This window comes from Aspergillus fischeri, genomic scaffold (genome assembly GCF_000149645.3).
Source record: "Aspergillus fischeri NRRL 181 1099437636264 genomic scaffold, whole genome shotgun sequence".
NCBI classification, from domain to species: Eukaryota; Fungi; Ascomycota; class Eurotiomycetes; order Eurotiales; family Aspergillaceae; genus Aspergillus; species Aspergillus fischeri.
Window position 1 is genome coordinate 831,810 of NW_001509762.1, and position 19,022 is coordinate 850,831.

Here is a 19,022-nt window from a genome sequence, read left to right on the forward strand (position 1 = left end):
AACAAGAACCCCGCGACGGTTCTCTCACCTTCCCACACTCCCCATCCATATATCCTCACCTCTTCCATTCGATCGTTTCCCCGGGTTTACTAATTTTCCATCGTGTGACTAGGTTCGAAGTCTCTCGGGAAAACACAACTTTCTCGTCTTCGGACCACCTTGCCACCATGGACGGGGACGACCTTATTGCCTCGGTCTATCGCAAGATCGAGCGGGAGAAGGCTCTCATCACTGCCGCATCGAACATGCGGCAGTCGACCGATAACCCGCTCGTGCAGCAGAGAGTCGATGCGAATATCCGCGATGGTCGGAAAAACATCGCCTACCTCGAAGAGAAGATGCGGGAGCTGCAGCTCCGACAGATGAAGCAGGAAGGGGCTTCCCCCACAGACAAACGTCTTCCTCCGAATCCTGACGGGTCGGGTCCAGTCCCTCCTCCTAAAGATTACGCATCAGGCTATTCTGGTCACGAGAGGGAGTATGGGGATGCTTCTGGGGCTTATCCGCATGGAGGGGCAGGGACCATGCCGTCCGGAGCGCCCTTCGCGGATCCTCGTCCTTTTGCTCCCGTTCCCAAGGCCCGGCCGAATTACACTAAACTTGGTAGGTTTCTACTGCTTGTTTGATGTGCGGAGCGATGTTGTTGGCTGTTTGAGGTGTTTTCGCGGAGGTTGCGTGAGATCGTCTACTGATTGGTGACCGTTTGCGTATAGATCTGATCAAGTACGACACTCCTTATCTTGGACCGAAGATTCAGCTTATGTTATCTCAACTGGAATTTAAATTGAGCGTTGAGAAGCAATACAAGGCCGGTATCGAGAAGATGGTCCGTCTATATCAAGATGAGGGCGATAGGAAGAGCCGACAGGACGCAGAGGGGAGGCGAATCGAGAGCAATCAGAAAATTCAACTGCTCAAGCAGGCTCTCAAACGATATGAGGACCTTCATGTGGATATTGAATCCGCCGAAGCACCTGACGGTATGTTGCGAGCCACTGCTTGTTACCTGGTCTTTGCAATCTGCAGTTACTGACTTGATTTGAACAGACGAAAGCTTGAGCACACCGAACATGCGCAAGCCGTTGACCGGTCTATTAACGTTGCGTATTCATGCTGTAAAGGATGTCGATCATGCTGCCAGCTCAAGGTTCTCCAGAGGTCCCGAGACTTTTGTCGTTGTCAAAGTGGAAGATGCCATCAAAGCGAGAACGAAAGCTACCAGAACCGACAAATGGCAAGATGAGGCGTTTAACATTGAAATTGACAAAGCGAATGAAATTGAACTTACCGTATACGACAAGTCGGGCGATCGGCCCACCCCTATTGGCATGCTCTGGGTCCGCATATCTGACATCGCCGAAGAAATGCGCCGCAAGAAGATCGAGTCAGAGTTTAACGCATCGGGCTGGGTCTCCGCAGACAAGATGGAGCACGGGGGCGCGCATGGCAGGCAAGACGCTGGCGGAGCGCCGGGCTCGTCCAATCGACCACCCTCTGGGAGTCATCCTGGCGGACCAGGTCAAGGATATGCCGGTGGTGCTCCCGGCGGCCCTTCCGCAGGCCCGGTCATGATCGACAGTTGGTTCGCGTTGGAGCCAGTTGGTCGTATCCACCTGACGCTGAGCTTTGGTGAGTACCTGTATACCGCATTTTTCACTACATCAGCGCACTGACATATTTTATAGCCAAGCAATTGAAGGATCGCCGCCCGTTCGATATTGGTCTCAACCGTCAAGGTGCCGTCCGACAGAAGAAGGAGGAGGTTCACGAGAAGCAGGGTCACAAGTTTGTCACCCAGCAATTCTACAACATCATGCGTTGTGCGCTTTGTGGCGATTTCTTGAAATATGCTGCCGGCATGCAGTGTGCCGACTGTAAATATACCTGTCACCGAAAGTGCTATCCAAAGGTCGTCACCAAGTGTATCAGCAAGGCCAACTACGAAACGGACCCCGACGAGGAAAAGATCAACCACCGTATTCCGCATCGCTTCGAGGGATTCTCCAACATCTCGGCCAATTGGTGTTGTCACTGTGGATACCTGCTTCCTTTCGGACGAAAGAGCGCTAAGCGCTGTACAGGTATGTCTTCCTTGTGGCATTAGGGCATTTTTCAATACAGGATCTGACGTATATTTGCGATTCTCTTGCAGAATGTGGTCTTACTTGCCATGCTCAATGTACCCACCTTGTTCCTGACTTCTGTGGCATGTCCATGGAAGCAGCCAATCAGATCTTGGAAACTCTCATTCGAGCGAAAAACCATAATAAATCAGCCTCTGTCAGTTCCGGTCTGAGTGGACGTACCCTTCGACCAGGCGGTCCGCCCCAGGCCCCTCAAGATAATGCTGCTCTCCCCTATCCGCAAAAGCCAGTTGAGGGTGCCTACGGTGCCCCTCAGAGACAGCCATCGGCGGAGGCTATCAGCGCCGCAACCAACACTTATATTCCTCCACAGTCACCCACAGCGGCTCAGCGTCAGCACCTACCTCCGCGAACTTCTTCCTCGCAAAGCCCCGCAGCCGCAGCTGCTGCCGCCGCCGCAGCCACAGGATTGCGTACGCCCCAGCAAGTTTCAGGTACGCTCGATCAATTTCCCTTGCACCACTCGGTGCGCAACATGTGCCCTTGCTTACCCTGCCTCTAGATCCTAACCGTCCAGTGCAACCACCGCCGTCCTCGCACGCCCACTATGACCCTGCCGCGTATGCATCCTACCAGCAAGCCATCCCTCCTCAAGCAATGCAAAAGATGGGTGCGCCCTATGGCATGCCTCAACAGCAGCAGCAACAGCAGCAGCAAGCCGTTGCGCCAATGCAGCAACAAGTCGCAGTAAAGGAGGAAATTCCTCCTCAGCAACCGAAAGTTAGAATTGGATTGGATCATTTCAACTTCCTAGCCGTTCTCGGTAAGGGTAACTTCGGAAAGGTCATGCTAGCAGAGACAAAGAGCACCAAGAAGCTTTATGCCATCAAGGTGCTGAAGAAGGAGTTCATCATTGAGAATGATGAAGTGGAGAGCACTAAATCCGAAAAGCGTGTCTTCCTGATCGCCAACAAGGAACGCCATCCATTCCTTCTCAACCTTCACGCCTGTTTCCAGACAGAAACTCGGGTGTACTTTGTTATGGAATACATCAGCGGTGGTGATCTGATGCTTCATATTCAACGCGGTCAGTTTGGGCTGAAACGAGCACAGTAAGTTGAGCACATAAAACCCCACATATGCGGAAGTATCAGGAAAACTAACTGCGCACTTCACAGGTTTTATGCTGCCGAAGTTCTGCTAGCTCTCAAATACTTCCATGAAAACGGTGTTATATACCGTGACTTGAAGCTGGACAATATCCTCCTGACTCTAGATGGACACATCAAGATTGCCGATTACGGTCTTTGCAAGGAGAATATGTGGTATGGAAGCACAACCAGCACATTCTGTGGAACTCCCGAGTTCATGGCTCCTGAGGTGAGAATCTTCGCTATTCAAGTCTTTGCATCGTCAATTAACGCCTTTACAGATTCTGCTGGACAAAAAGTATGGCCGAGCGGTCGATTGGTGGGCATTCGGTGTCCTGATTTATCAGATGCTCCTGCAACAGTCGCCTTTCCGGGGTGAAGACGAAGATGAAATCTATGATGCAATTCTGGCCGATGAGCCTCTCTATCCAATCCACATGCCTCGGGACTCGGTCTCTATTCTACAGAAATTGCTCACCCGTGAACCTGAGCTGAGATTGGGATCTGGGCCCACAGACGCTCAAGAAGTCATGTCCCATGCCTTCTTCAGGAACATCAACTGGGACGATATCTACCACAAGCGTGTTCCTCCGCCTTTCTTGCCGACGATCAGCAGCCCCACTGATACAAGCAACTTTGATCAGGAGTTCACGAGTGTGACCCCCGTACTCACACCCGTGCAGTCAGGTAAGATATCACCCGTTGGTATTGGTTGTTTCAAGGCTAACGATGTCATTTCTAGTCCTCTCCCAAGCTATGCAGGAGGAGTTCCGCGGCTTCTCGTACACCGCGGACTTCGCTTAAGTTCCTCGGTGTTGATTGAGAATTATCGTGACATTGCCTTCGTTGCTCATTCGTCCAACCAGGTCTTTGGAACCTTTGCTTTTTGACTTCTTGACCAATCGCCGGTCGCCGTGAGCACTTTGTTTTTGCATTGGAGATTTTTCTTAACATACCCATGAGAGTTTTCAGAGCTGTGTGCGCACTTTTACGGCCTTGATGAGCGCGGATCGAATATACGGCTTGGTCCCGGGGTCTCTGTCTTCCTCATTCGTTAAAAATATTTAGGGCTAATCGCTTTAATCCTCAAGAATTCTAGTTTACCATTTCTGAGATGTGACTATGCAATGCTCTCTGTTCGATGATTATCGCCCGTAACTACCTTTTGATTCGAGAGAGGTACTGACGCTTCTCCGTAGACGACGGCTGGAGAGGCAATATAAAGCAGGGTCTCGTGGAGGTCCATTAACATTCACCGCGCTTCAGGACTTCCAGGCAGTGTTATCTCCAGGGATATGGAAGCGTATGCATAACACTATCAGCTTATATTTCCTTTTTTTCATTTCGTAGGGAGCTTCGCGTTTCAGGTCTCTTTGTGTTGCTCTATGCGCACAACCGTATTCCGTGCGGACATCGATAATGGCCTGAATGCAACACATCCACTGACACTGAATTGCGAAGATGATCACTGGTAGAGTTTGACTCGGAGACTCGGTTCTTTCTCTTTGTCCTGTAGACTAATCTTTGGCATCGGCGTCCTCGATGTTCTTTGTCTGTCACGACTCTTCCTCGAATCCAACAAAGAAAGGCACCCCGCGGACACTAAAGATAGAATGATCTTCTAATCTCTTTTTTTTCATCCTACCATGGCACATGGCACTGCGGAATGCCTCGTTCTTTCAGACGGTAGCAATTCTAGTGTCTTGTGCCCTCTTCGAGGGCGAGTGGAAGATGGACATAATGCGTCGGTCTCCACCACTCTCGCCGTCGAGTCACTCTTCCCCGGCAAGAACCTGTATCTGTCCGACTATACGAGTCTTCCCTATCCTCTTGCAAAACACTTGAGGCTATCAGTGATTTTGATGCGGATAGAACTTTGATCCCTCAGCAGATAAGCCATTACGAATACGGAGCTGAGTCTATTGCACCTTGGAGTGAAACCAATGTGAGCAACACCCTACCACAGACAGACACGACGACAGGAGCTACAGTTACTAAACCAGCAAAGCAAGCCACGAAGATGTCAGAATACACTGCAGGATCCAGAATTCGAAGGAAACGAGTTACAAACTCGAAGGACGTCGATGACAAAGAAAGCCTTAACGACGGCTTGATGAGTCCGTCTGACATGACAAGCACCGGAGACGCTAGTAGCAGGAGAGCAAACAAGAGCCGCGATCTGGACCCTTTGTATGATCCAGATCAAGATGACCAGGACCCGGATGAAGACGATCAGTTCTCCCTAAGGATTCCCAAAGATGGTCGGAGGAAACGAGCTCTCGACCCAACGTATATTCCCGGCAAGAATGACACCGGTGAAGATGATGACGATGAGCAGATTCCAACGGGCTTACAGCGGAAGAAGAGAAGAACTTTGGACCCTGCCTTCGTTCCTGACAAAGACGACGGAGACCAGGACATATTTCTGGATTCGTCAAAGAGGGGCAAGGGCAGGACTACAGACAAGCGAACCTCGAAAAGGAAAGCGACCTCTGATATTGGAGCAGGGAATCTACCTACTCCTAGCAAAGAGACACCTCGACCTGCGAAAATGATGAAGACTGAACCGACATCACCAAGAGTCCAAGTTCCTCCGGCTCTCACGGTTCCCCAGCCTGATACCTCTGACGGAGAAACGGTCACCAAAAATCCGTGGGAGCTTGTAAACGCCAGAACACAGCCAAACCACCCCTTAGTGGTGAAAGCGATGAAAGTACTCAACAAGATTGCCGATGATAGAAATAGAGCCTTCTTCGCGCTCGTCAAAGCTCATCAACGCTCGCGGAAAAGTTATCCTGCCCGCGTGGCAGGTAATACAAATGACGAGGCTCATACCCAGGGCAATGTAGACTCCTCGAGGAAAAGGAACAAAACCTCAGACGCTGTTGCAAGGCATTCGAACTATGCTACGCAAGTAGATGATACTCGATTGATTCAGGAAGATGAGGCAGACAATTCTGCACCAGATCTGTCCCTGGAAAGAGCGAAGCGCTGGGCAAACGCTGTCAATGTGCCCAAGGGCCTTTGGAGCGAAGTGGAGAAACAACTTTTCTATCGAATCGCCATGAGGGGTTTCGAACCTTTGCTTCCCAAGCAGTGGCATTACGACTTCTCCACACTCCCGAATCCTCTGTTCGCTGTTTCTGGTGAGAAACCGGCGCCGTTGATCAATGCAATCGGAGGCTCGGAATTCTACGGTAAGTTGGATCTCAGCCATGCAATTTGCCTTGATAGTCCGCTGAATATGTTGCAGCAATCAGGTCGCTTTCCGTTTTATTCTCTCTCGGAGGTTATGTCAGAGACTGCAATCTAGTGCATCGTCGACCTGAGCCCATCATAAAACGAGCAATTAGCAAGTACATTCGCTGGGCTGTGTATGATGCAGGTCTACATGTCAGTTCAGAAGCAATACCATTGTATGCAATAGGCGCTAGGAAGAGAGGAGAAAGTACCGTCAACGCTGTGGTGAAAGTGAACCGACGTCTACAAAAGCTGGCGGATCGATTTCGAAGTGCCTATGGCCTTGCATCCGCTACAAAAGAGCTTGTGGCACCTGCCAATAGAGTAAAAGCAAAAGCACCGACTATGCTCCCTCTTCTTACAGGCTTTGTTATCAGCGGCCCAGTGGTTGCCATTTTAACCCGGAACACTGACCCTTCCGCCGCAAATGGCCAACGGGGAACTGAAGACAGCCACTTCATTTGCCAACTCGACCTCAGTGAACGGGGTCAAGATGTGTGGAACTCACTTGCGGTGGCAATATCTGTCATGCATATCCGCAACACCATGATGAAGCTTGCCGAGCATGATTTGGCAGGCTTGTGCAGATTCAATGCAGATGCACATGTGGTAGTGGACCAAGATCTGTGAGCATCCTGCTTTGAGAAATATCGTTACATGAATCAGTCAGAACTCAGTTCGACTTCGGGCTTCCTTTCTCTTACCAGCATTTACCGAATTCAGTGGTTTGCTTTTATGCTTGGGGGAGTTAGTGAAATATATGTAACTTGATACAGCCATAGGCCAGTAGCAATCGATCACCGTGTAGTAGTGACCACCAAACTTAGCAAACTACTAGAGACCTTCATTCTAACAGGATTTGCTCTGCCATGTTTTCTCTCCCGTCGCGAACGCCAGCTTTACTATTGATACTGGTGTAACCTTGTTAGTTGAACAGAAGACATCCAGCATGCTCGCTCTGTGGGGGCACTGAGATGGTAATTAAGGATGACATGATTATTTTGATATTTTGGCTCTATGTGTTTAAGGATAACACTAGACTGTTATTTAATAGCATGAAAGGTGGCTACGAAGTTGTAGCACTATAAGCAACTTCGTGGTGTAGGAGGGGGTGCTTATAACAAGGTCAGCTTACCCCCCTTCCTATAAGGTCAGCTACATCCCCTTCATACATGCATTATACATACTGTTAAGCTCTCTGCCCCACACCAACATTTCTGACTTTTCGACGTCCTCCATCTATTGATTCCCCAGAATGGAAAAGAAGACGTGGGTAATGCTTGGTAAGGGACCTAAGCCCTCATGGTCTACTTGTCTTTGAGTAGAAACTCATCGCAAATGGCAGAGAACAACCCCGATGTAATGAACCAATTGGCAACGAAGTTGGGTCTATCGTCCGAGCTCCAATTCTACGACGTCTATTCCCTGGATGAACCCGAACAACTCGCACATATCCCTCGACCTGCCCTGGCTCTGCTGGCCATCATTCCACTTACACCAGCTTGGGATCGAAGTCGTGAGGCCGAAGATGCTAACAAAGAACCCTACACTGGCTCCGGCCCGGACGAGCCGGTCATCTGGTTCAAGCAGACCATCGGCCACGCCTGCGGCTCGATCGGTCTGCTCCATAGCTTGATCAACGGTCCAGCCGTCGACTTTATCAAGCCTGATTCCGACCTCGCGGCGATACGAAGCCTCGCCATACCGCTGGATATGACCAAACGCGCCGAATTGCTGTACAACGGCGAGCCATTCGAACTTGCTCACAAGTCGGTCGAGCAGGCCGGCGACAGCTATGCGGACCCGACGAGTGAGCGTAATGGTGGGCATTTTGTGAGTTTTGTCAAGAGCGGTGGGAAGCTCTGGGAGCTTGAAGGGTCGAGGAAGGGTCCTCTGGAGAGAGGAAGTCTTGCTGACGACGAGGACGTTCTCAGTCCGCGAGCGCTTGACATGGGCATGAAGAGGATCATCAAGTTGAACGAGGATGGAGGAGGAGAGAAGAACCTTCTTTTTAGCTGCATTGCTTTGGCTCGCAGGCCTTAGGCTCTGACTGGGAATTGGCACACTATGACAGCTGCTGTCTGCAAGTCACATAGCTGAGTCATAGCATCTATACTCTACTTCATAATAGTAGTGCCAACCAAACTTAGCAAACTTTCAGAGATTCTCATTCGAACAGCATTTGCTCTGCCATATTGCCTTTTTTGTTGAGATCAAATCATGCTGCTATGTCCCGAATTGACATGCGCAGTATATATCACGTGACCATGACCAATGTCTCCCCGCTGTTTGTTGATCGCCAGAGTCGCAGAAGCACAATTCACTAAAGGTGCAAAGTTTCAGCATGGATGAAAGCGACGATAAGGAGATCAAGTTACAGAGAGCTTCCGGTGACTTGGTCAAGGAATTCTCCGCCAAGCTGCCATCTCTACTCTGGAAACCGCGGAATGAGGAGAGACAGAGTATTCGAGTCCCGCGAAGATGGACGCAGGCTGCCAAGGCAGAGAGACTTATAAACCTTGTAAGAGCATTCATTCTCTAAATATCGTTGATATAACTCGCTCACAGTGTTACTCTACAGCTTGAGCCTTTCCAAGAATGGCCGCAGCTGCTAGACCCGCATCTGCAGGAGCTTCTACCTCCTCTGGTGGATGCCTTCCTTGCCTACCTGGTCAAGTATCGTGACCAATATGGCTCTAGAGCCCCCAAGGCTGAGCAGCAGGTACTGTATCCCTTGCCAAGGGCCATCTGTCGGCTTCTCTACATCTTTTGCAAGGTCCGCGGGGTCAAAGTTATCAGTCGCTTTTTGAACAATGAGCCCAAGTACCTTGATCCTATGTTGCGGGCGTTCATCGAGTGGGATGCACTCGCTGTGGGCGAATCTTATGGGGAAACTCCGCGACAGTTAGTTTGGGAGGAGCGCTACGTGATGCTGATCTGGCTTTCGCATTTATTGCTCGCCCCCTTTGACCTCTCCTCCTTGTCCTCGGATGATATCCCGGTACCGTTCGACAATCTGGGTCAAATCAAGCCTTTACCGGCGCATGCGCCAATGGTAGCAAAGTCTCTACTTTCAGTGACGCTGAAATATGTCAATGTCCCTGGTAAAGAACGGGAGGCTGCCACTCTTTTGCTTGCGCAGCTGATTTTGCGGCGGGATATGCAAGCCCTTGGGCTCCTGACTAATCTTACAGAATGGGCGTTTGCTGTCTTGGATCCCGGAAAAAGCGAAGAGCTTCCTTCTGTCTACACGTGTATCGGTGTTTTGTCTTTCCTGGGACGATTGGGCGCTTCGGGGCAGGTGGATGAGTTTGCGCCCTTGATCATTCCCACCTTTGAACGCACTCTGCATATTGCACAGGAGCGAACGGGTGTATCTGAGATCATCAGTTCGTCTGCTCTTGCTCGCAAGATTATCATCAAGATTCTGCGAACTGTGACAGTCATGGCACTGTCACTTAGCGAAAGACCAAAGAGCCCAATTCCAGAGGACAAAGTTTCTTCGATTCTGGAAGATTCAATCGATCATTTGTTGGTGTCTCTCGCCGACAAGGATACACCTGTCCGCTTCGCCGCAAGCAAAGCACTCAGTATCATCACTCTGAAGTTGGACCCGGACATGGCGTCCGAAGTCATCGAGGCTGTCACTGGCTCCCTAGAAGAGAATATACTTTACGAGAAGCCGGATGGCACAATTGTTGCACCGTTCGAAGCGCGAAAGATCGGATTGCATCTACTTAAGCGAAACCTGAATGCGGTAGATGCGCAAAGGTGGCAAGGCTTGATACTCACACTGGGGCATTTACTCTTTCGACGCGCTCCTCCAACCCATCAACTTCCACATGTACTGCAGCCGCTAATCTCCGGTCTCGAATTTGAACAACGATTGTCTACGGGAAGCTCGGTAGGCACCGGCGTTCGAGATGCTTCGTGTTTCGGAATATGGGCAATTTCCCGCAAATACACAACCCAGGAACTGTTGACCTTGAACACGCAAACGATAAGCACCGCGTCGCGTCAGGATGAAAAGAGCGTCTTGCAGATGCTGGCAACAGAATTAGTATGTGCCGCTTGTATGGATCCTTCAGGGAATATCCGAAGAGGCGCCTCTGCTGCTCTGCAGGAGCTGATTGGCCGCCATCCCAACACCATTGCCGAGGGGATTCCATTAGTTCAGGTGGTGGATTATCATGCAGTTGCGAGACGATCACGAGCGATGATTGACGTTGCGAAAGCCACCGCTGCACTAAGTAACCATTACTGGAGTCCACTTGTGGAATCTCTCTTGGGCTGGCGAGGAATCGGATCTCCTGATGCTGAGTCCAGAAGACAGGCCGCAAAAGCAATCGGAGAACTCAGTATCCACGAATCGTACAAGACGATTAGCGTGGTGCTTCATCGATTACGGCACAAGCTATCGAGTCTTCCTCGCGGGGACGTCGAGGCGAGACATGGCTGTTTGCTGTCTATTTCCGCCACAGTAGATGCCTTTAATGCGCACAAAGCCACAGCGGGGACCAGCAAGGAGAAATCCGAAGCCATTCTCGTTGCCCAACAAGTTACCAACCTCTGGGACATTTTTAGCTCTGCAGTCGGCCCTACCAAGGATGACCTAACACTCCAAATTTCTCGACCGGAATTGACAGCTGAAGCCTCATCGCGCTTGATACGTTCGCTTTCCCAATCAGTTACCCAAGGAAATGAACCTACTTGTTCTCAGCCATCATCTACTTCACTGGACAGAGCACACGGGACTCTCTTGCTATGTTTATCCCGCAGTGAAGATGTTGCTATAGAAACATCATCTGAAGCTGTATCCGAGTTCTTCCCTCTTCTATCATCATTTAAACAGGAGGAAACGATCCAAGATTGGTTCGCACACATTCGTGCTACCTGGAAGCTGCCAACGGGCAGAGGACAGATCTCGGCCCTAGGGGCGGTGTTCAGGCAACTTGAACCTGCCAATAGTTTGAGACAGTCCGTGATCGAGACATTGCTTCGTTGCACTGATAAGGAGGAGTTGATCGAGAAGAGGGTAGTAGCGGTCAAAGGCTTGACTACAGGGGTTCTGCCCTATATCGGTGAGTTTAACGTATATCAAATAAAACAATCTGCTGACTGCAAGAAGCTATCACGGAGAATATTGCGAATCATATCATTAGATTTCTAAATGACTACACAACCGACAGGCGAGGCGATGTAGGGTCCTTGCTGAGACTGGAGGCAATTCAAGCAGCAAAGATTATCCTTCGACATCAATCTCGTCCGGAATCCCGCTCTATCTATGCTCAGAATCTAGTGGGCTGTCTTTGCCGGCTTGCTGCAGAGAAGTTGGACAAAGTCCGGCTACAAGCTTGGATTTGTCTACAGGAATTCTGGGCGTCAGCGGAAGACTTTCCACCGTTACAGGAGTAAGATAAAAGTATTATTGAATCGGTAGTACCTATGCTGACTCAGGCAGAAAATATGACCATTTCAGTCATGTGTCTTCGACCGAATACTTCGTCCAATTACTTCGGCTGCAAGCGATCGATTGGCTACGCTTACCATTGTTTCAGGGATTGGCAACATCTGCGGTTGCGGGTGCTGAAGGGCTCGTCCGTTCTACTCGCCTAGCACTGGTGCAGAGCCTCAGCAGCTACAGTGGGACGGAGCAGCAGATCGAAGTGCGTGCCATTTTGAAGGACCTAGGAGTCATACTGAACGATAATCTGCACGATGACCGCTACGCCATACCGTCAATGGAATTTGCAGCCTTTCTCGTGGATGGTTATGTCTCCTCCGTTCCTGAAGCGTCTGAACCAAGGTGCGTTATTGGCAGGAAGAGCTTGGATAGAATCGGCTGACTTTGATGTAGTTTCCGAAAGCTCTTCGTACTCGTGCAAAAGGCACACTTTAAGACCACGAATATGGCAAGGCTCGAAGCTGCAATCAAAGTCTACGCGCCTCTGTGTCGGTTGGCACATCTAAGGGCAGATGTCCTGAAGAAGATGGTCGGAATGCTCTTGCATCCGTTTCCCAAGGTATGTAGTGCAACACCTTTTGGACATGGACGTCTATACTGATCGGCTATAGATCCGTTCAAGCGTAGCAGACTACCTATTCATGGAAACGGGGTCAGACCTTGTGAGGGACGAGGATTGGACCAAGCCCCCGAAGCAACTCAAGGGTCAAGTCGACAATTTAAGGGGGACGTTGCGACTGTAAATAATAAATAGAACTGTAAATATACCTTCCTGTTTATCGCTGAGTGCTCAAAGTGATGATGAACGAACATCGAGAATCCAGGACGATTGAACGAGCGGAAGGTGATCAGCGCCCACGGCAAAAAAGAAAAATCAAGTGCATCATCCGTGAATCGAACACGGGCCTCGTCGATGGCAACGACGAATTCTACCACTAGACCAATGATGCTACCATATGTCTAGCAAGACAATTTCTTTCTACATGACCTAATATACAGTCGGAGTAAGCTATCTCAGATCAAATGCAAGTTCCGAAGCTCGATACAGAAAGTCAGTAGTCTGAAACATCCAAGCTCACGACAAGGGCTCAGCGGTGGCAACCATGGCCGCAGTACCAGCAACTACTTCCTCTCTTCCCCCTAACCCTACGTGAGTGGCCATTGACTTATCAATCTTGGAAGCTACATTGTGCTAACCAAAGCTACGCTCCGCAGTGTCTATGTGTGTCCCCTCGTCTGCATGTTACAACGAATGAACAGCGCATCTAACATTCTTGACAAAACAGGTCCGTAATCTAGAAGAACGCATCAAGATCGACCAGCTGAAGGTGGCCTTGGAAGAAATCTTCTCCGAGTATGGCAATATCGTGGATATCGTCGCGAAGACCAACCTGAAGGCTAAAGGCCAGGCGTTCATTGTCTTTGACAACGTCGAATCCGCGACCCGCGCAATCGAGGAGGTCAACGGGTTTGAGCTTTTTGACAAGCCGATGGTCCTCGACTATGCGAAAACGAGGAGCGATGCAACCGTTCTGCGAGACGGCGGGACAGAAGAGCTTGAGGTCCATAAGCGGAGGCGGTTAGCAGAGAAGGGTGCGTTCTTTTTGGCCTTCTCCTTTTCCCCTTCAAGTCTTGTCTGTTTCTTCTGGTATTGGGGCGTTTCATTCGCTAACTGTGTTTGTTCCTGGTAGAGCGCAAACAAGCCCACGAAGCTCTGGAAGCTCAGAAGAAGCTCAAGCGTCCCCCTGGCCCTGCCGACACAGCGCGTCCAGCCAAGGCAGCCAAGGGCGCGGGCCTCAAACCGACCAGCGGTGCAGCGGCAGCAGTTATCCCCGACGAGTACCTTCCTCCCAACAAGATTCTTTTCCTGCGGGACTTGCCCGACACCGCCGACCAAGAGAGCCTTACCGCTATATTTGGTCGGTTCGAAGGATTCCAGGAAGTCAGATTGGTTCCTGGCCGAAAAGGAATAGCCTTCGTCGAGTACGAGAACGAGTCTGGTGCTATCAGCGCGAAGGAGGCTACGGCGAACATGCCTATGGGGGACAACGGCAAGCCTATCCGCGTCACCTACCAAAGACAGTGAACTACTCATTTTCGAGCGGCCTTGGGCATCGGGTTCAACTTGTTCTGGCGTTAGGAAGGCTGTTTTCATTTCTATTTTGTAATTTTTTGGTCTTGATCATGGAGAAAATGATGTGTATTCATCCGCAGAGCCGCGTTTCACTCTGGCCTCCTGTGTCTGAGTGATACCCTCATAATATGAGATAGATGGAAACTGAATGTAAAGCGACGAACAAAACATGCTTGAAGAAATGTACATTGCCCAAAGAAACAGCGCAGACACTCTAGAAAATGACATCGGCGTCTTCATTCTCCCCCAGAACGTCTGGGGCTTCTGGCACCGCTTCGACTTCAGCGGCCCGCTTGTCCGCAGCCTCCCTTTCCCTAGCAGCTACAATTTCGGCATCAGCGGCGGCGCTATCCCGCTGCTTCTTGTTTGAAACCTTCTTCAATCGGTAGAACTCCTCTCTGTCCAATTCATCGAGTTCCGAATTGATATCTTGGGCCTGGTCAGAAATCGGAGAGATAAGAGCTCGTAAGGTTACTTACATTTTATAGTGTTCTCGGTTCGAGGAATAATGACGTGCTCACTAATCAAAAGGTTAGTCTCTAAATTCGGGTCCATATTCAGGTGCAATCGTACATCGCATTCACTATGGCCTTGGTCAGCGTTTCAGTGCCATCATGGGCGGAAGCGAATTGTGCTCACCTCGTCGATTGACAACTTTGATAACCTCGTCTAAGATCACAAACGCAGTCTAAATACCGCATGTTAGAGACGAACGAGCTCCAGCACATATAAAGATCCAGTACCTGTAGACTCGCAAGTTCCACTAATGTCTCCACCGCTCGAGCATATGTCTCCCGACACCGCTGGACCTGTTGACCACCCTTTCCGAGACCGGTCAAGCCAAAGTCATTGATCCCTTCCTCTGTGTAGCTCTCAAACTGCGGCAGGAAGACACCGGAGACATTCTCTTGTTTGGCCCGCACACGGAATCGTGCTTGCTTGGCTGATTCTTGAACTTGGTAGCCGATATCTCCACCAACAGCGTAGCTCACTTCGGCCAGGGAGAATGCAGCGATTTGCATAACCCGTCCCATCTTCTGTTTCGCTTCATCGATGCGTCGGGTGATCTCTAGTATACAGCATCAGCTTCGAGAAATGGCGGCGGGGTGTGCTATCTTGTCGGGGAAGCTGTCTTACCCCGGAAACGCCTGCAGTTGGACGGACATATCAGCAAGTGAGATAGATTTCAAGACAGGAATAGCGGACTTACTTCGTAAGGGCTTCGCTCTTTCGTTTTAATAAGCTGTGACCGGTCTCCGCACCCTTCAGCTTACTCTTCATCAACCCCAGCGACTGGCGGGTCGGGAAGACTGGCTCGCGGCCCTGATAAGGACACCCATATCAATCAGCGAAAGGGTAAAGCGGTCCGGACAAAGAGAAGACACATACCACTGCACCCGACATGGCTGGGAAATGATTAAATGACAGTAATAATGTTCAAAATAGATGTTACTACCAAGGAAGAGCAGGGCGCATTGCTTGGGCCTCTCATTGGCACGATGATACGCAGCGCGATAGAGGAAGAAGCTTGGGCCACTTCTGCCCGCCTGGCTGCGGCATGACAGAAGGTCACGTGTTCCTGTCCAACTTCACGTTCTGCGGCGCTTGATCTTTGCTGGTCAACGCGACAAGGAACACAAGAAGCTCTCCAGTTCATGCGACTCTCCATTTTTCTGACCCTGTGTTGACCGTGCGAGCTGGTCCCGCTCAAACGAGTGGCGAAATGCCAGGGACACTCCTGCCCCAGAGATCTAACCGGCAACACGCACAGATGGACCGAACGTCTGCCTCAGGGCCAGATCTTTACCTGATTGTAAGCGCTAAGTATGGATTGAGTATTGCAATCGTTGATTCTAACACTGTACTTGCCCATAGGCCGATCAGGACACTGTCTATGAACAGGATCTTCTTCGGGCTCCTGGCAGCATCAAACCATGGCTTGCCTACATTGAATACAAACAGCAGAATGGGACACTCTACGAGCAGGCCTTTGTAGGATTTCTCTTCATTTTCTCCGAGATTACATGCTGATAGATTGGTTTAGGTTATGGAGCGTGCCTGTAAACAGCTTCCCAGATCATACAAGCTTTGGAAAATGGTATGTCAACACGGTCTTTTTTTTCTGGGCCGCTTTCTTCACATAAATTTTCTGAAATATAGCAATGAATGATTTTACTGACTGTTTAAAGTATCTGGAGTTTCGAATAAACCACCTTCGGGGTCGTAATGCGACAAAATACCGTGGTGAATATCAGAAGGTGAATGCGCTCTTCGAACGAGCCCTCATACTGCTGAATAAAATGCCGAAAATCTGGGAGATGTATCTCTCGTTCCTGCTACAACAACCATTTGTAACACAGACTCGGAGGACATTCGACCGCGCGCTTCGTGCTCTACCGATCACGCAGCACAACCGGATCTGGAAATTATACAAAGCCTTTGCGCGCTCAGCATCTGGACAAACAGCTGTGAAGATATGGGCTCGTTATATGCAAATTCACCCGGAAAATGCTGAGGATTATATCGAGTTGCTCGTTGAACTGGGTCGGTATACCGAAGCTGTCAAGCGGTACATGGAAATCCTGGACAATCCGAGATTTCAGTCGAAGAAAGGAAAGAGCAACTTTCAGCTTTGGACTGAGATGGTAGATCTGCTCGTCTCTAAAGCGAAGCAGATTCAGACCGGTCCGCAAGTCGGCATCGACGTTGATGCCATCCTTCGGAGTGGAATTGATCGGTTTGCGGATCAGAGAGGGAAGCTCTGGGCTGGGTTGGCGACTTATTGGATCACGAAGGGTAATTTCGAGAAAGCACGCGATGTGTTCGAAGAAGGTATTACCACCGTCATGACCGTCCGCGACTTCACCCTGATATTCGACGCCTATGTCGAATTTGAAGAATCGATCATTGGAAGCTTGATGGAGGCCGCAGCGGTCCGGGCTGATAAAGGGAATGTTGACGAAGACGCTGACTTTGATCTTGATCTACGAATGCTGAGATTTGAACAACTTATGGATCGCCGGCCATTCCTTGTCAACGATGTCCTGTTAAGGCAAAATCCCAACAATGTCATTGAATGGGAGAAGAGGGTGGCTCTGTGGGGTGACAACAAAGAAGAAATTGTCAACACATACACCGCCGCCATAGCTGCTATCAACCCGAAGAAAGCTCATGGAAAGTTTTCTGAACTCTGGGTCAACTACGCCAAGTTCTACGAGAGTGGTGGAGATTTGGACACGGCCCGAGTTATTTTTGACAAGGCTGTCAAGGTCCCCTTCAAATCTGTCGCTGAATTAGCAGAGACATGGTGCGAATGGGCTGAGATGGAACTTCGAAGTGAGAATTTCGATAAGGCTGTCGATATCATGGCCAAGGCTACGCAGGCGCCGAAGAAGTCTACGGTGGACTATTTTGATGAAACTCTCTCGCCTCAGCAGCGCGTTCATAAGAGTTGGAAGCTTTGGAGTTTCTATGTGGATCTGGTCGAGAGTGTTGCAACCTTGGAAGAGACGAGGAAGGTATATGAGAGGATTTTTGAACTGCGCATCGCAACACCCCAGACTGTGGTCAACTATGCCAACCTATTGGAAGAGCATAAATACTTTGAGGATTCCTTCAAAGTCTACGAAAGAGGCCTGGATCTCTTCAGCTATCCGGTCGCTTTCGAGCTCTGGAACCTTTATCTCACCAAGGCGGTGGATCGGAAGATTGGCATTGAAAGATTAAGAGACCTCTTCGAACAGGCTCTCGATGGATGTCCCCCGAAGTTCGCAAAGCCACTGTATCTGATGTATGGCAACCTTGAAGAAGAACGCGGTCTGGCCCGACACGCAATGAGAATCTATGAGCGTGCAACTCGGGCAGTTTCCGACGAGGACAGATTTGAAATGTTTGAGTTCTACATCACCAAGTCTGCCTCCAACTTTGGTTTGACATCCACGAGGCCTATCTATGAACGCGCCATTGCGGCCTTGCCAGACCAGGAAGCCAAGGAGATGTGCCTCAAGTTCGCAGAGATGGAAAGGAGACTTGGCGAAATCGATCGCGCACGTGCGATCTACGGCCACGCTTCTCAGTTTTGCGACCCCCGTACGAACGCCGGCTTCTGGCAGAAGTGGGAGGCATTCGAGGTCCAACATGGAAACGAAGATACCTTCAAGGAGATGCTTCGTATCAAGCGAAGTGTTCAGGCGCAGTACAAGTATGTGAACCCTGATCAACTCATAAAATTTGAAAATGTGCTAATATTTATCGAAACAGCACCGATGTCAACTTCATTGCTTCCCAAGCAATCGCCCGCAGCCAGCAACGCGCCCAGGAAGGGGGCAAAGAGAGGGAAGGCGAGGAAGCAGACACGGATGCCTCCAAGGAGCGCGCGGACGCCATGGCAGCTCTGGAACGGCAAGCCCGCGCCCCCGTCGGCTTCGTTGCCGCCAGCACCGGACCCGAGGGCGGCAATCGTCCCCCTCCGCCGGGTCAGCAGCAGCCGCAACCCTCTGCGCCCGTCAACCCAGACGCTATTGATCTTGATGATGATATGGATGCCGAATAGTCATTTTTCGTTTCGCATTTATTTCATGTCTCTGTCTCCCGCTGCCGGCATTCGACATCGCAATTTTTTCAAAGGTTGCACGCACCTTTCTCCTTAGAAACTCATTCCGCGCTACAAGGCGCATACATACCTACGTACATGAATGTCAATCGCTCATTTTCCCAGTAACGTCTTTCTCGTTCGCGATATCCGACTGTTGTTGGTTCTGTCGTTCTGTCGAAGTATTTGTGGACACTGGATCTGAACCAGCCGCGTATGTCTTGTCATACTACCTAGTTTCCCTTTGTTCTTGTTTCCAACCACATGGGGCGCGATACCGCTTCTAGATGGCATTATACTTTTTTTTGTGTGTATAGATGGTCAATCTGTTTCAATCCACATCTCAAGTCTTGGGAGC

At 50.1% G+C, this 19,022-nt stretch overlaps 7 protein-coding genes and 1 non-coding gene across 8 annotated transcripts, besides 1 other annotated feature; 6 read left to right on the forward strand and 2 right to left on the reverse strand.

Annotated features, from left to right (window-relative positions):
- Positions 1–167: 167 nt before the first annotated feature.
- On the forward strand, positions 168–4,039 carry pkcA (protein kinase c; the record flags this gene model as incomplete). The annotated part of the gene is made up of 9 exons (XM_001259499.1): positions 168–603; positions 714–980; positions 1,048–1,629; positions 1,686–2,081; positions 2,153–2,578; positions 2,647–3,196; positions 3,263–3,464; positions 3,517–3,922; positions 3,978–4,039. The coding sequence occupies 9 exons, from the start codon at positions 168–170 to the stop codon at positions 4,037–4,039; spliced, it is 3,327 nt and encodes a 1,108-aa protein (XP_001259500.1).
- Positions 2,775–2,800: a microsatellite.
- Positions 4,040–5,348: 1,309 nt separating the features above from the next.
- Positions 5,349–7,105, forward strand: NFIA_075330 (uncharacterized protein; the record flags this gene model as incomplete). The annotated part of the gene is made up of 2 exons (XM_001259500.1): positions 5,349–6,432; positions 6,840–7,105. 2 exons carry the CDS (start codon positions 5,349–5,351, stop codon positions 7,103–7,105), a joined length of 1,350 nt encoding a protein of 449 aa, XP_001259501.1.
- A 672-nt stretch (positions 7,106–7,777) lies between these two features.
- NFIA_075340 (ubiquitin carboxyl-terminal hydrolase) lies at positions 7,778–8,518 on the forward strand (the record flags this gene model as incomplete). The annotated part of the gene is made up of 1 exon (XM_001259501.1): positions 7,778–8,518. One exon carries the CDS (start codon positions 7,778–7,780, stop codon positions 8,516–8,518), a length of 741 nt encoding a protein of 246 aa, XP_001259502.1.
- Positions 8,519–8,819: 301 nt separating this feature from the next.
- Positions 8,820–12,682, forward strand: NFIA_075350 (tubulin-specific chaperone D; the record flags this gene model as incomplete). The annotated part of the gene is made up of 6 exons (XM_001259502.1): positions 8,820–8,996; positions 9,057–11,556; positions 11,604–11,886; positions 11,937–12,281; positions 12,333–12,498; positions 12,551–12,682. The coding sequence occupies 6 exons, from the start codon at positions 8,820–8,822 to the stop codon at positions 12,680–12,682; spliced, it is 3,603 nt and encodes a 1,200-aa protein (XP_001259503.1).
- Positions 12,683–12,818: 136 nt separating this feature from the next.
- NFIA_075360 lies at positions 12,819–12,889 on the reverse strand. The gene has a single exon. It is a non-coding gene; the product is annotated as a tRNA-Gly (tRNA).
- A 153-nt stretch (positions 12,890–13,042) lies between these two features.
- Positions 13,043–14,025, forward strand: NFIA_075370 (U1A/U2B'/SNF family RNA-binding protein; the record flags this gene model as incomplete). The annotated part of the gene is made up of 4 exons (XM_001259503.1): positions 13,043–13,089; positions 13,155–13,161; positions 13,226–13,532; positions 13,631–14,025. 4 exons carry the CDS (start codon positions 13,043–13,045, stop codon positions 14,023–14,025), a joined length of 756 nt encoding a protein of 251 aa, XP_001259504.1.
- Positions 14,026–14,287: 262 nt separating this feature from the next.
- On the reverse strand, positions 14,288–15,107 carry NFIA_075380 (H(+)-transporting V1 sector ATPase subunit D; the record flags this gene model as incomplete). The annotated part of the gene is made up of 5 exons (XM_001259504.1): positions 14,288–14,502; positions 14,553–14,593; positions 14,647–14,656; positions 14,713–14,761; positions 14,817–15,107. 5 exons carry the CDS (start codon positions 15,105–15,107, stop codon positions 14,288–14,290), a joined length of 606 nt encoding a protein of 201 aa, XP_001259505.1.
- Positions 15,108–15,796: 689 nt separating this feature from the next.
- On the forward strand, positions 15,797–18,625 carry NFIA_075390 (mRNA splicing protein SYF1; the record flags this gene model as incomplete). Its single annotated transcript, XM_001259505.1, has 5 exons — positions 15,797–15,886; positions 15,949–16,065; positions 16,118–16,171; positions 16,263–18,274; positions 18,334–18,625. 5 exons carry the CDS (start codon positions 15,797–15,799, stop codon positions 18,623–18,625), a joined length of 2,565 nt encoding a protein of 854 aa, XP_001259506.1.
- Positions 18,626–19,022: the final 397 nt, after the last annotated feature.